This window comes from Pipra filicauda, unplaced genomic scaffold (assembly GCF_003945595.2).
Source record: "Pipra filicauda isolate LSUMZ 115617 unplaced genomic scaffold, ASM394559v2 scaffold58_size5111680_pilon, whole genome shotgun sequence".
NCBI classification, from domain to species: Eukaryota; Metazoa; Chordata; class Aves; order Passeriformes; family Pipridae; genus Pipra; species Pipra filicauda.
Window position 1 is genome coordinate 1,302,803 of NW_024104742.1, and position 12,050 is coordinate 1,314,852.

The window sequence follows — 12,050 nt, forward strand, 5'->3', positions numbered from 1 at the left end:
AAAAAATATCAGTGGATTTAAAAGAACCTACTGCAATCTGGCCTGGATGAGAAACTTTTTCAGCCTTCTTATGCAGTTGCAAGTGGTTCTGTGACAAAACGTTCTCTGCCTTGGCCGGTCCTGGATTCCCTGGGGATAAAAAAAACCCAAATTTTACTTTTTTCTAAAAATGCATGTGCAGCAGAATGAGTGAGGGGACCAGTAAGACAAACACACACACAGCTACCACTCAAAGCAGATACCACAATTCCTGATACAGAGGGAAGGTAGGGAAAGCAGTTGTACCCTCACCTCACCCTGGAACACACTGGCCAGTTCAATGTCTACCTTGTTCAGCAGCTTCTCCCATGACTATCCCACTGCTACCAACAGGACTCCTTGCAAGTTAAGGGAAGAGAGTTCAAGCTCACACAAATTAGAATCTGTATTTGGTGATTTAGATAGCTTTGTCACAATGGTTTTATGTCTTCATGCATTTTGCAAAGCTTTCAAAAATCAGAATTCCTTACTGGTCAACGAGCACCTAAGCAACTCAGCAGAAGTATTAGCTTTAAAGTATTTATAGCCTTTTCCTGTCCAATTCATTATCCCTGTGGGTTTGGGAAAGCAACAAACTCTATCTGAAAACGCCATATGCCAGAACTTGCTGTAATTTAATTCACTTAAGAACTCAAGAAGACAGTTTAAATCACAAAGGAGGTTTTCTATTCTTTCCATTGCTGGTGAGATTTTCATTTCCCCATGCCAAAACAGCACAGGAGTTACACATCACGCGGACTTTGCAAAGTTGAGCTGGGCTGTTGCATGTTGTTCAACTGTTATTCAAACACAAAATGACATAAGAGCAAAAAGAAATATAATCCAAGGAATTTAAAGCGTGCTCTGGATTTCTCTTGAAGCAAAGTTTCCTATTCTGTGTAGTTTAGTGAAAGCAAAACTGGCTTGATTGTGTAAGCATAATAAATAAGCAATTTGTTCTTCATTTATCAAGGGCTTATAAATTAACAATGTAAGTCTCAACATAAAAATAAATGACCTCAGCAGCTCACTGGGGTGGTTTCAGAACATTTTTAGCATCCACCCTGCTTTGAACTGGGTGTGCATGATTTGCAGTGTTCCCAGTCTATAGTCTATAGCCTGGATGCAAGGCGTTGTGACACATCACGGCTTTGTGAGGAGCTACACAAAAAACTGCCCTACAACTGACCCACAGAAAACACCCTTAGGAACAGCAATAGAGGAACAAAGCTATTCACTTCTGCTCTGTGGCCCCATCTGCCAGAATCTCAGATCACGTCTCAGGAACCAGAGTCTCTACTGCAAAAAAACTGCACAATCACGAGCAAGCCCACCGCGTTTCTACACCACTACCAGTGATATTAAAAGAGCTTACAAAGCCATACTTTGTTAAATTAGATGAGGTTTTCTCTTCCTTTTAACTTCTTTTGCCCCCTTTTCTTTTAGTTCCACTACCTTTCTGCAAATAAAGGAATATTGGAGGAATATTTCATAAGGTGCTGTACACAGAGTCTTATGCTTCCTTCAGTTATTAGAGTGCAGAACTACTAGTGTATATCAAATGCTCATCTGTATCATCTTATCAGTGGGCAATGCAAAGAGCAGCACATGGTTATGCAGAATTTGCCAGTGGGTGAACACTAGTACTGAATTACATCTGTACGTCTGGAATGTTGGCTCTGCTGACTTTCAGTTGTGTCAGTAAGTGCACCAGAAATGATTTAGTTTTGGATTCTTAATTGAGGCAATTCAAATTTTCCATGTGAAAATATGTTCATAGTCGCTTTTTGACTCAAAAGAGGAAATGCTTATATTTTAGGAATATGGCATTGTAAAATCCAGAGGACTTTCAAAAGCCTCTCACCAGAAGACATCGTTAAAAAGACACATCTCATTTTCAATGCAGAACTTGACACTCTGCAGAAGCCCATTTCATGTGATAGGAGTTTAGTACATTTTGACTGATGAATCTTTGACTTAGGAATCACCTGAGGTTGACCAGCTGCTTTGATGAGATCCCATCTCCCACTGCTTGTTGCCAGGAGTGCTGCTGCTACTGTTTAGCTTCAGAGCGTGTCCCACAGGGGATGACTGATGAGTGTTACTAAACAGAAAGACAAAAAGCAGATCAGACCAGCTCGTGTGGAGGAACAGAGACTGGAACAGAGCTCTGAGGCCACTGAACTGAGTTCCCTGCTGTTACAGTGTGATATCATAGTCCTGATCAAGAAAAAATTTATCTTCATTGCTGCTCCAAGTAGGGCCATCAGTAATGAGACAAGATGAAGGAGAGGACAGTTTCCTCTGGGCAGTCATTCTGGGAGACTACAGAGATTCCCAAGTAAATACAAAATATCCTTCTATACATACGCCTCCCTTGGATTCTTCAGATCTGTGTCATTCTTGATTCCAAAATCTCACGTCTTTTAAAACTAAACAAACCTGCTCCCCTATTTCCCTAGAAGATGCATCATCAGTCACTTATCAATGAAGAAAGGAATGTGTTGGACACTAATAAGCTGTTAAGCCAGTGGCTCACCCAGAAACCCTGTCTCAGGAGCCACTCACTTGTAACACTGTTGATTATTTACATATTTCTTTTCTGCTTTGCCTTCTATAATTCCCAAGTGGAGAACATTTAGGGCTTGACTTCACTTGAAAGCTATTTCAGATGATGTTACTTTGGCTCATCAGAAATGCTGCGCATTATTTTGTTATTTCAGCTAAATCTACTTCACTTTCCAATCTCTCCAAGCCATTCTGTTCCCTGATTAGACACCCAGTTGGGGCTACCCTTTACTGCTGAGCTCTCTGCATCCTTGGTCTTTTCTCCTGGGATATAAAAAAGTATACAAGCCTTAAGGGCAGACTGCCCAAACTGATACATCTATAGGCAGCCTGTTCAAGCTACTACCAGGCAAAACAAGCATCAAGCTATAATTAAAGTGCCTATACAGGGAGTTAGAGCCAGACCTTCTCTCACCAATGCATCCATATACCCCTTTGAAACCAATGGCACTGGCACTGATACAGAGGATCTGCAAGAGCATCCAGGCAGCTCTGACCAGCACCACTCTGTCCTGGAATCATCAGTGTTGACATGCCAGGACCTCAGCTAACCTGCACCTTCTGCAGACTCTCATTCTAATGTGAGGGGAAAGTCCAGCATCACCAAATCACAGCTCCAATGACAGCATAACATGCTGCCTGTTAACTGGGAAATGGATATACAGCTGGCCTGCAACTCACTCAGGCACACCAAACAGGCTGAGCCAAAGGAAACAACTCACTGCAGGATTTGTTACAGATGGAACAGCTCTTGTATGTCAAAATACTGCTTCTCAGCAGAAGACAGAACTACCTTGCATGAAAAGGAGATCCACAAGAGGCTTGTTTCTCTTTAAGTTGGTTATGTCAATCATTGAAAGGAAGCTGGCTTAGACACTTCCTTGAGGTTTAAGATCAGGAAGTTTGGTTAGCTATTTTTGTGGACAAACTGGCTCAAAAGACAAAATAATTGTAAGTGCTATGAAATGAGGAATGAACCCATGTCAGTTTTGGTGCTACTAATGTTATGGCTTTGTTTTAATAAATTTGCTTTAGTTTTCCTATTGACAAAAAAGCAGCATTAGTATAAGCATAAAACACTTAAAAACTTACCTTGAAAGGCATCTCTGATGGCCAGGCTGATCCCTGCTGTAAAATTTCGAGGTTGTCCTTTCTGGAACCTTAAGGATTTAATCAAACGTTTTAAGGTCACTACTGATATTTTAAATTCAGTTATTAAACCTAATGCTTACCCTGTATCAATGAAAAACTAAGCCTAACCAACAAAAACGAATAATGCTTCCATGGGATTGGTGGAGAGGTCTTCCATGGTATCAGCACTGGAAGCTGCAAGTCAGCAGGAGGTGCTTCCAGTTTGCTCCAAGCCTGTGCAGTCTATGAGGGTGCAGACAGACAGAGGTTTGAACCTTTCCTTAGAGGCAGCACCACTCTTGGTCAATACTTAAAGCAGACAATGAAATGCATCTGCAGTCACTGAATGCAGCTTTCCCCAGGTGGTGGGTTACCTTCTGTTGCTACCACAGGCTGGGGAGTGAGAGACACACACATCCCCCAAGTACAAAGTAATAATATGGACACACAAATGCACAGACACATCCCCACTCAAATATTCTTGTACCTGTTTTCAGAAGTTCTGTTAGAAATACACCATCACCTCCATCATACAAACTAATGAGCTTTTCTGCGACAGGCCAGATTTTTCAGAGAAAGGGCAGCTACAAATACCTGGTCTAACAAAAGAGGTGTATCTGCATTCACAGATCCTGCAGATACTATATATGTACACATAAACCCACAACACTGACAGTGTAAAACACCCTGATTTCCACATACCTTTGGGGGCTGCTCTTCGTTTTGACTCACGCTCCAGAACACGTCATCCTGCACAGGGCTGAGTGGTGCTGTCACCATGTCTGACAGGGAACTGCTGTGGTACACGTCCTTACTGGCCCGGAAATTTTCACACTTGAAACAAACAAAATACATGCTGAGTTGTACTTCCCTGCCTATGTAACAGGTCCCAGTCTCAACAGGCACCAGTGGTTCTGTTTGTGAGATCAAGTTTTTAGTAAATGCACAAGGACTGCGTTTGGATACAGCCCTACTCACCTTGTTCACTGTGAAGTAAGTTATTCATTTCCAGCAGGTTAGCATGTTAGGCACAAATATTTCAAGGTGAAGGGTACAATAAAAAGAAATAGCAAACACATCGATGCCATATATATATATATATACACACACATATATATACACATATATACACACCTTTCTTAAATCTATGGAGAAGCAAATAGGTCACTAGTAATGCACAGTGAACTAGTTACCTGGATGATGCAAATAATATTGCTGAATATACTTCATTCAAACCTGACCTCTGCTTCCATTGCAGAATTTAGATAGTCTAATCACTGGGGGAACCCACTTTGCTAACACTGACGTTGAACTTATAAACTAGTTTTTGCAAGCCCACCACCAGCCTGGAGTCAATGGAGACAAACTGTCAGCTCAAAGTGCTTTCAAAGGCTCCAGTGGTTATGAGGGGTCCCTGGCCCTCCTCCATAACAAAGTTTACAATTACTTGAAAAAAAAAAAAATCAAACTTGAGAATGCAGTTAAGAATGAATGAAACTATGCTCAGACTACACCTCATGGGTGGTCATGTACAGGTGACCCCATTGCGATCCCACGATCCCATTGTGACCACCTGTGTTTAAAAGATCTCTTCAAAGGTGTCAAATTAGAGCATGAGGGTAGCTAAAACCCCAGTCACAGCACAGGAAGGAGAAGGAATCAAATTATTTCCTTACAAAGTTTTCACTCCAAGGGAACAAGAAGCAAGCATTGTAAAACTCAAGCTACAATATTCAACGTTTAGTGCTCTGATTCTTTTGGCATTTAAAAGAAGGAAAAAAAAAATGAGAGAGAGACAAGAATAGAGGTCCCTTAAATTCTACACACTGATGACCTACACACTAGCATCTTCCAAAGGGGAAGAAACACAAAGCCAAACATGTCAGCTGAGTGTACTGCCTCCCTGAAATGAGAAATCCTCTTGGACACAAGACCAAGACAGAACACATGGAAGCTCTGCGTGAGCTGGGCCTGTCTGCAGGGATTGCTGTGCTAGAACCAATTTGATAGAAATAGAAAAAGTATTAGAGAAATGCCTGAAGCTACACCACCTTTATCTCATCAGACCTCCCATGCAAAGCAAGACCAGGGCTTTCTGGGAGGTGCCTCTTTCACATGGAAAGACTATCATCCCCAATACTTTGAGGCCTAAGAAGGAGGTTTGCAATTTTTGTCCGAGTCAAAGTTCAAACTCTTGTGTCCCAACTGAGCTACTGCAACAGTCGCTGCAGTTCACTTTCCCCAAAGAATGACTCAGATGAATATTTTATTGATTTATCATCAGCCCAAGTCTATAAAATTCTCCAGTTCCCCCATCCTAAAAAGTAAAACACAGAAACTGAGAACTGCACACAGCTTTTCAGAAGATAATATGATTACAAACTTTCTGTAACTGTACAAAACTAATTATTTAATGGAAACAACGTTCAACATCAGTTAAATATTGACAGGTAGTAATTCTAAAACCAGCTAAAGACACAGAAGATGTCTCATCACAACCTCCCAGACCAGTATGGCAAAATCAACTGTCAAAAACCAGTCTGGATAAGTTCACCTAGTTAAATATTCAGGTGCTTTCCCTGCCTTTTTTGGACAATATGTTCTGTTGACTCCCTTTACAGAAAATAGCTTTTTCAGCAGTTATAACATCTCATAATCTATGTCCTTTCATTTTGTCAAAATTACCTTTATGTCCAACATGATTGTCACTAATAACAGTTTTTAGTTAACCAGAATTATTTGAGCAGCAAAGTGTTCCCTTGAAACGATTCATCGTAGCAACAGGAACAGGTTTTACAACAAGTGTATTATTATCAGAATATAGGAGGATTTTTTTTTCTTTGTCACTTTCTCAACAAGATACATGCATTTCTTTTTAAATTCCAGCTTTTGAGTCCTGGAGTCTACCAGAACATTATTTGTATTTAAAAGCATGGATGAGCTTTGATGAATCATGATATAAATAACTGAGTGAATCCAAACTGTGCAGATGGTGCCCACATACCTTCTTTGGGCAAAGAGAGACCAGTACACTAGTTCCATGTAAAGCCAAGAAGAGACACCTGCTTCCACAGCAAGCCCAAACCATCTCAAATAGACCCTAAAATTATAGTGCCTGATATTCCTCTTAAGTTTTACAGATAAAATTATTTGTATGGGGAAGAAAATTTAAAACCTCAGCAAACAATGATTCTAAAATACCAAGATTTCAATCTTAAATTGGTTTTAAGTAACACTGAAAGAACAGTAGCTCTTATCAACAGAAAGCAGTAGAGGAGACAGTGTTACCTACTGTGTGTCTTCAAACCATAAAGGGACACATAACAGAGCTAAGGAAAAGAACCTTTTGATCCCTGAAATGATAACATAAGGTGATATGGCACAAAGACTCATTACTATAGTTAGTTTAAAAAGATTTACATGGAAGAAGTTTTAAAAAGACAGGCTGCACTGCTTTTTGGAGGATACCCAAGTTACTAATTTGAACTGAATCTATACAGAGGAAACAGATAAAGTGCAAGTGTTGTTACAAAACAGAATAAGGAAAAAGAGTTTCTTAAACTTCTGAGCAGATGCGCTCTGGGATACCAGGACAGCCCATGACTTTATGCACACCTATTTCTTGTAATATTGTTAGCCTTCTTGTTCTGATTCAGCAACATCACTCCAGACAACAGAAATCTACCTACCAAATCCTACAGGAAAACCACAGAGTCAATTAAAAAATGAGGTTCATTTCAGATGTGAGCTAAATTCCTCCACTAGTCAGGCAGCAGGAGGTGCTGGGCAGAGGAACAGACTCAGTGACTTTGGTCAGGAAGCCTCTGTGAAATTCTGCAGGCAGCCCAAAACAGCTCATCCCACACCACCACAACCAGAGAGCCAGACCTGATACCATACTGCAGCAAACACAAAATTGGTACAAAACAGGGGGAAATGATACACTCTGAACTGATAACATCTTGCATTCCCCTTAGCAGACAGGTAGCATATTAGACACTGAGAAATCATGCTCCTTGCACCTCAGGGGCTGTGTTAAGTTTTCCCATTAAATAATTCCGAGAGAGATTTGGGCAACAAAGATCTTGCCACATGATCTCTCAGAATATAATTGTTGAAAATAAGAAGTCATTTTTGTCTGAGCAGAGCAGTAACAACAGATGATTCCTCTCTGACAAACCTGGCTGGAAGTTCTTCACTGCAGCATCTGTAATGAATTCAGCTTGCCTTTTAACTCCACAGTTCACTTTTATTTTAAATCAACAAGGCACCCACGTACTGAACCTCACAAGTATATTGCTGTGAGTCTTTTAATCTTCAGGTGACTAACTGGCCCATCACTCCTATTGCCTGAACACTTCACACAGTTCATGCAGGCAGCATATCCAAACATGCTGTTATTGACATCACCAGCTGCTCCCAACCAGCAAAGGGAAAGACAACCCTCTGGAGGATTTACAAATTACCCATTAAAGTTCATCTGGTCTCCATGCAAACACAGCAGGTAAAGAGTACAAATTGGCTTCTCCCTGTCCACATGGGCTGTCAGCTGGAGCTCTGCCTTGTGAGTGGGCAACAGGGCAGCTCCCAGCAGGGAGTGAAATCACAGGCAACAACTGTACATCACTTGCTGCTATTATCCTTAAGTAACACCATCACTTTAAACAGCATAAAATTTTTATAGTGTAGTTTCCATCAAGGAATGTGAAAGAGGTTGGTAAATACTGCTTCATTCTTCACCACTCCTCTTGGCAGCTGGGAGAGGTGCTACCAAACAGAGAAGCACTGACAGGGTGCAAAGGAATGATCACTTGTCCCACATGAAGAAGCCAGCCTAGCATGTAGTTCCTCTCATCCTGGGAATGGCACCTCAACAGGGCAGAACTATCCTCTGTACGGCCACTGTGCTCCTGCAGAATCTCAAAGGCCCTGCAACAAACTAGGGATGCTCCCACTGCTACTACAGGGCTGAAATATTTGCCTCAGGGAAGCTGCCAGCCTCTACCCAAGGCTAAGATACAAATGTCCTTCTTGTAGACCTTGCAACAGCTCTCCAGTCATTTGATGCTACAAGCCAGGCCATCAACTCAGCCCACTTACAATACTCGTGACTTGAAACAACAAACAGGCCCTGGAAAAAAAGGATGTGAGAAGACACACATAAATATTTTTCCATGAAAAAGCTATCAGGTGAAATGAGGCCTTTCTGCTCACAGCATCTGTCTGTGATGACTTTTGCATCACCAAACAGCAACCTGAACAGGAAAGGCAGAGGGAGGCTTTGACTTAGAGACACTAACAGCCAGCTATTACATGACTCCCAGACTCCACAGACTCACTCTAGGGCACAAACTGAAGCAGAATGGTAAGGAAGAGCTGCTTCCCCATATCCTGCTGAGGTATTTTAACCACCCTGACATCTGCTGGAAGAGCAGCACAGGGAACTGTAGGTGATCCAGAAGACTCTTGGAATGCAAGGAGGACAACTTTTTAAGCCAGGTAATAGGCAGCCCTCCCAGGGGAGATGCCATACTGGACCTCAGGGTCACCAACACAACAAGAGAGCTACTTGGGGACATCAAGATTGGAGGCAGCCAGGGCTGCAGTGGTTGTGCACTGGTGGAATTTGCAGTCCTAAGGGAATATGGCTCAGGTAAAGAGCCAAGTCAGGATCCTGAATTTCAGGAAAGCAAAGGAAGAAATTCTTTACAATGAGGGTGGTGCAACACTGGAAGAGTTTGCCCTAAGATGTTGCAGATTCCTCATCTCTGGAAACAGATTAAATGACCCTTAGAGGTCCCTTCTAACCCAAACCATCCTGTGATTCTAAAATCTTTCATGTAGATGTTCAGCTGAAGCTCATGCCAAGGAAAATTCCAGTTGCCAGCAATGAGTTTAAAAAAAGTTTGGGATAATATAACCTAATCTCATAGCAATAAGCCATAACAGCCTCAAAGAAGTACACGGGGCCACCCTGCTGCCTGGGCTCGGCAGTGAGGCAGCTCAACATTCTCTGGAAGCAGCTGAGCTGAAAGCAACAACCCATCCTCTCTGCAGTCTGATCCTCCCCCTTTGACTCTAAGACCCAACACAGAAGGAAATGAGGCCACAAGATGCCACAGCAGCACACAAACAATGCTCAAGCCTGCTCTGAATGCCACTCCCCTGTGGGTACCATGAGCTAAGTCCCACAGAAGCAACTGGAGAGGTGGATCAGAAGCTGTACATCCATCCATCCATCCACGCATCCGAGAGCCCAGCACAAACTGAGAGCTGCCAAGAATAAAACAAATGTTGTAACCGTATATCCTCTCTGTGGGGATGAATGAATGCACAACTGAAGTGCTGTGTAAAATGTAGAGGCAGTAAGATTATTGCTGCCACTGCACGTTTTCAAAGCAAGTGGAGAGATCCAGCTTAAGCGAGCTGTGCTCACACTTACAGTAGTTTATTCAATTTCTACTTGCTGTTTTATTTTGATTTTGTTCAATATGCTTACAGTCCTTTCACAAGAGACTGGAGAAAAAAACCCTGCAGTCTCAGCTACTTACCTCATACCCTTTGAAAGAGTAGGAGGTTGAAAGGAAGTCGAATTTTTGGGCACAGTGAGAGAACTCTGAATCACCTCTCCCAGAACTGGTAGAAAAAGCAGGAGATAAAATGTTTTGAGAGAAGGATTTCAATGAATAGCTTCATCAGAGTGCTTTCACTGCATAGGTACTGTTTAGATACCACTTCTACCTCTAATACTGAAGTTTTTAAAGTCACAGACTTTCTGGGCTCTATCCACAGCAAAATCTGACTTTGCATTGCCCTTACCGCATCTCCACTTACTTTCAGATTGTTTCATAAGCTCACTTAAAATTTTTATTTTTTACATGATTTCACTTATAAAATTTCTGGCTTTGGACTTTTTTTGTAAAGTGCCACACACATTTACGGCACCACGTAAATAATACATCATCCAGGGACTGCAACAGCTCAGCCATTCAGGCTTTCTGTGAAACATCTAAGAGGAATATCATGGAACCAGCAATCAGGCATCAAGTATGTAAAAATAACTGTTATCTAACCCTGACCTGCAGTGCTTAAGTATAATTCCATACAGAACTTAGCAGCAATAGTGTCACTAAAAACCCTCCGAGATGGTTTGCACATTTGTGCCAGGAATGAAGAAAATCACTTTTCTCATGCGTTTTTCTGCTTGGGAACCACCCACGGTCCCTCCTCCCCACCTGGGGCAGCAGTACCTGCACTACCATGGCTCTCTGTGGCGCGGGGGTGCAGGGGCTGGAGCTGCTGCCAGAGCCCATCCTGGAGTGCGCTGTGGCCTCGTGTCCCAGCGCCGCTGGCCACTGCAGGGAAGGCTGGGGGGCATCACTCTTCTTTATTCGGTCCTCAGCCTGAGAAGGAGAAAAGCAACAGCACATTGCACACTGAGCCCCAGGCTTTGGAGGCTGGATGTTCTCCCACAGCATCACAGAGTGCACCACCTCTGATGGACCTTCTCATCAAGGAGGACAGCCCTGGTACATTATAAACCACTACTTTCTCTCCATTTGCAACCCTTCCTTTTCCATCAAGTTTCCAAACTGCAGTAAAGAGAAGGGCCTGAGTTTCCATCTGATGTACTCTAGGTCATCTCTTTTGCTGCAGGCTGGGATTTTAACTGGGACGAATCATCTGTCTATATTTACTTATCTTTGACAACATGCAGCCTGTTTTGCTGTGCATTTATTACCCCCTTCTACAGAGCTCACATTACTGCACGTTGCTTTCTACTTTAAAACACTTTTAACACTCTATCTTTCGCTATGTTACTTGCACTACGGAAAAGACTGAGAAACATGATTTAGAAGGAATGAATTTCCCGAGGGCACTGTTCATTACAAAAATCTTTATCCTGTGGTTTTGACCCCTCTACTCTTTTCAGTTCCATTCAACATGACTCATTCCCATTCTCTAGTGTAAATCTTTAGCATATCCTCTGATTCAGCAGCCTAGGAAAGGCTCTACACAGTAAACTAGAGATTAATGGCATAAAAATACCCAGTTATCTGTGTCTGGGTGGGCTTTCTTAATGGTATCTCTCACTATATCTGGATGTTTGTGCCTGTGTCAGAAAGGTAAGCATATTCTTAACACAGCCAAGAAACTGCTGAGAACATGAAAATGGTTCCACTTAGTCTCACAGATCTCCACTGGGGAAAAAAAGAACACCAAACCACCCCCCTCCCAAAAAATACCTTATTAAAACAAGTTACCACAGCCAAACACCACGAAATTCTAACCCTAGTGAACTCAATCATTATATGCTCTTGAGGCCACATTTT

The 12,050-nt window shown here is 42.1% G+C and overlaps 1 protein-coding gene across 4 annotated transcripts in view; it reads right to left on the minus strand.

Annotated features, from left to right (window-relative positions):
* NRK (Nik related kinase) overlaps window positions 1-12,050 on the minus strand; it is a 92,400-nt gene that overhangs the window by 28,388 nt on the left and 51,962 nt on the right. For 3 of the 4 annotated variants that reach the window (XM_039387816.1, XM_039387813.1, XM_039387815.1), the window contains exons 15-19: window positions 10,968-11,120; window positions 4,420-4,551; window positions 3,679-3,746; window positions 2,007-2,122; window positions 32-129 (exon numbers count right to left, since the gene is read on the minus strand). In XM_039387816.1, coding sequence (XP_039243750.1) covers window positions 32-129; window positions 2,007-2,122; window positions 3,679-3,746; window positions 4,420-4,551; window positions 10,968-11,120 — 567 coding nt within the window. The remainder of the gene's footprint in view (window positions 1-31; window positions 130-2,006; window positions 2,123-3,678; window positions 3,747-4,419; window positions 4,552-10,967; window positions 11,121-12,050) is intronic. The other variant, XM_039387814.1, reaches the window with a different exon arrangement.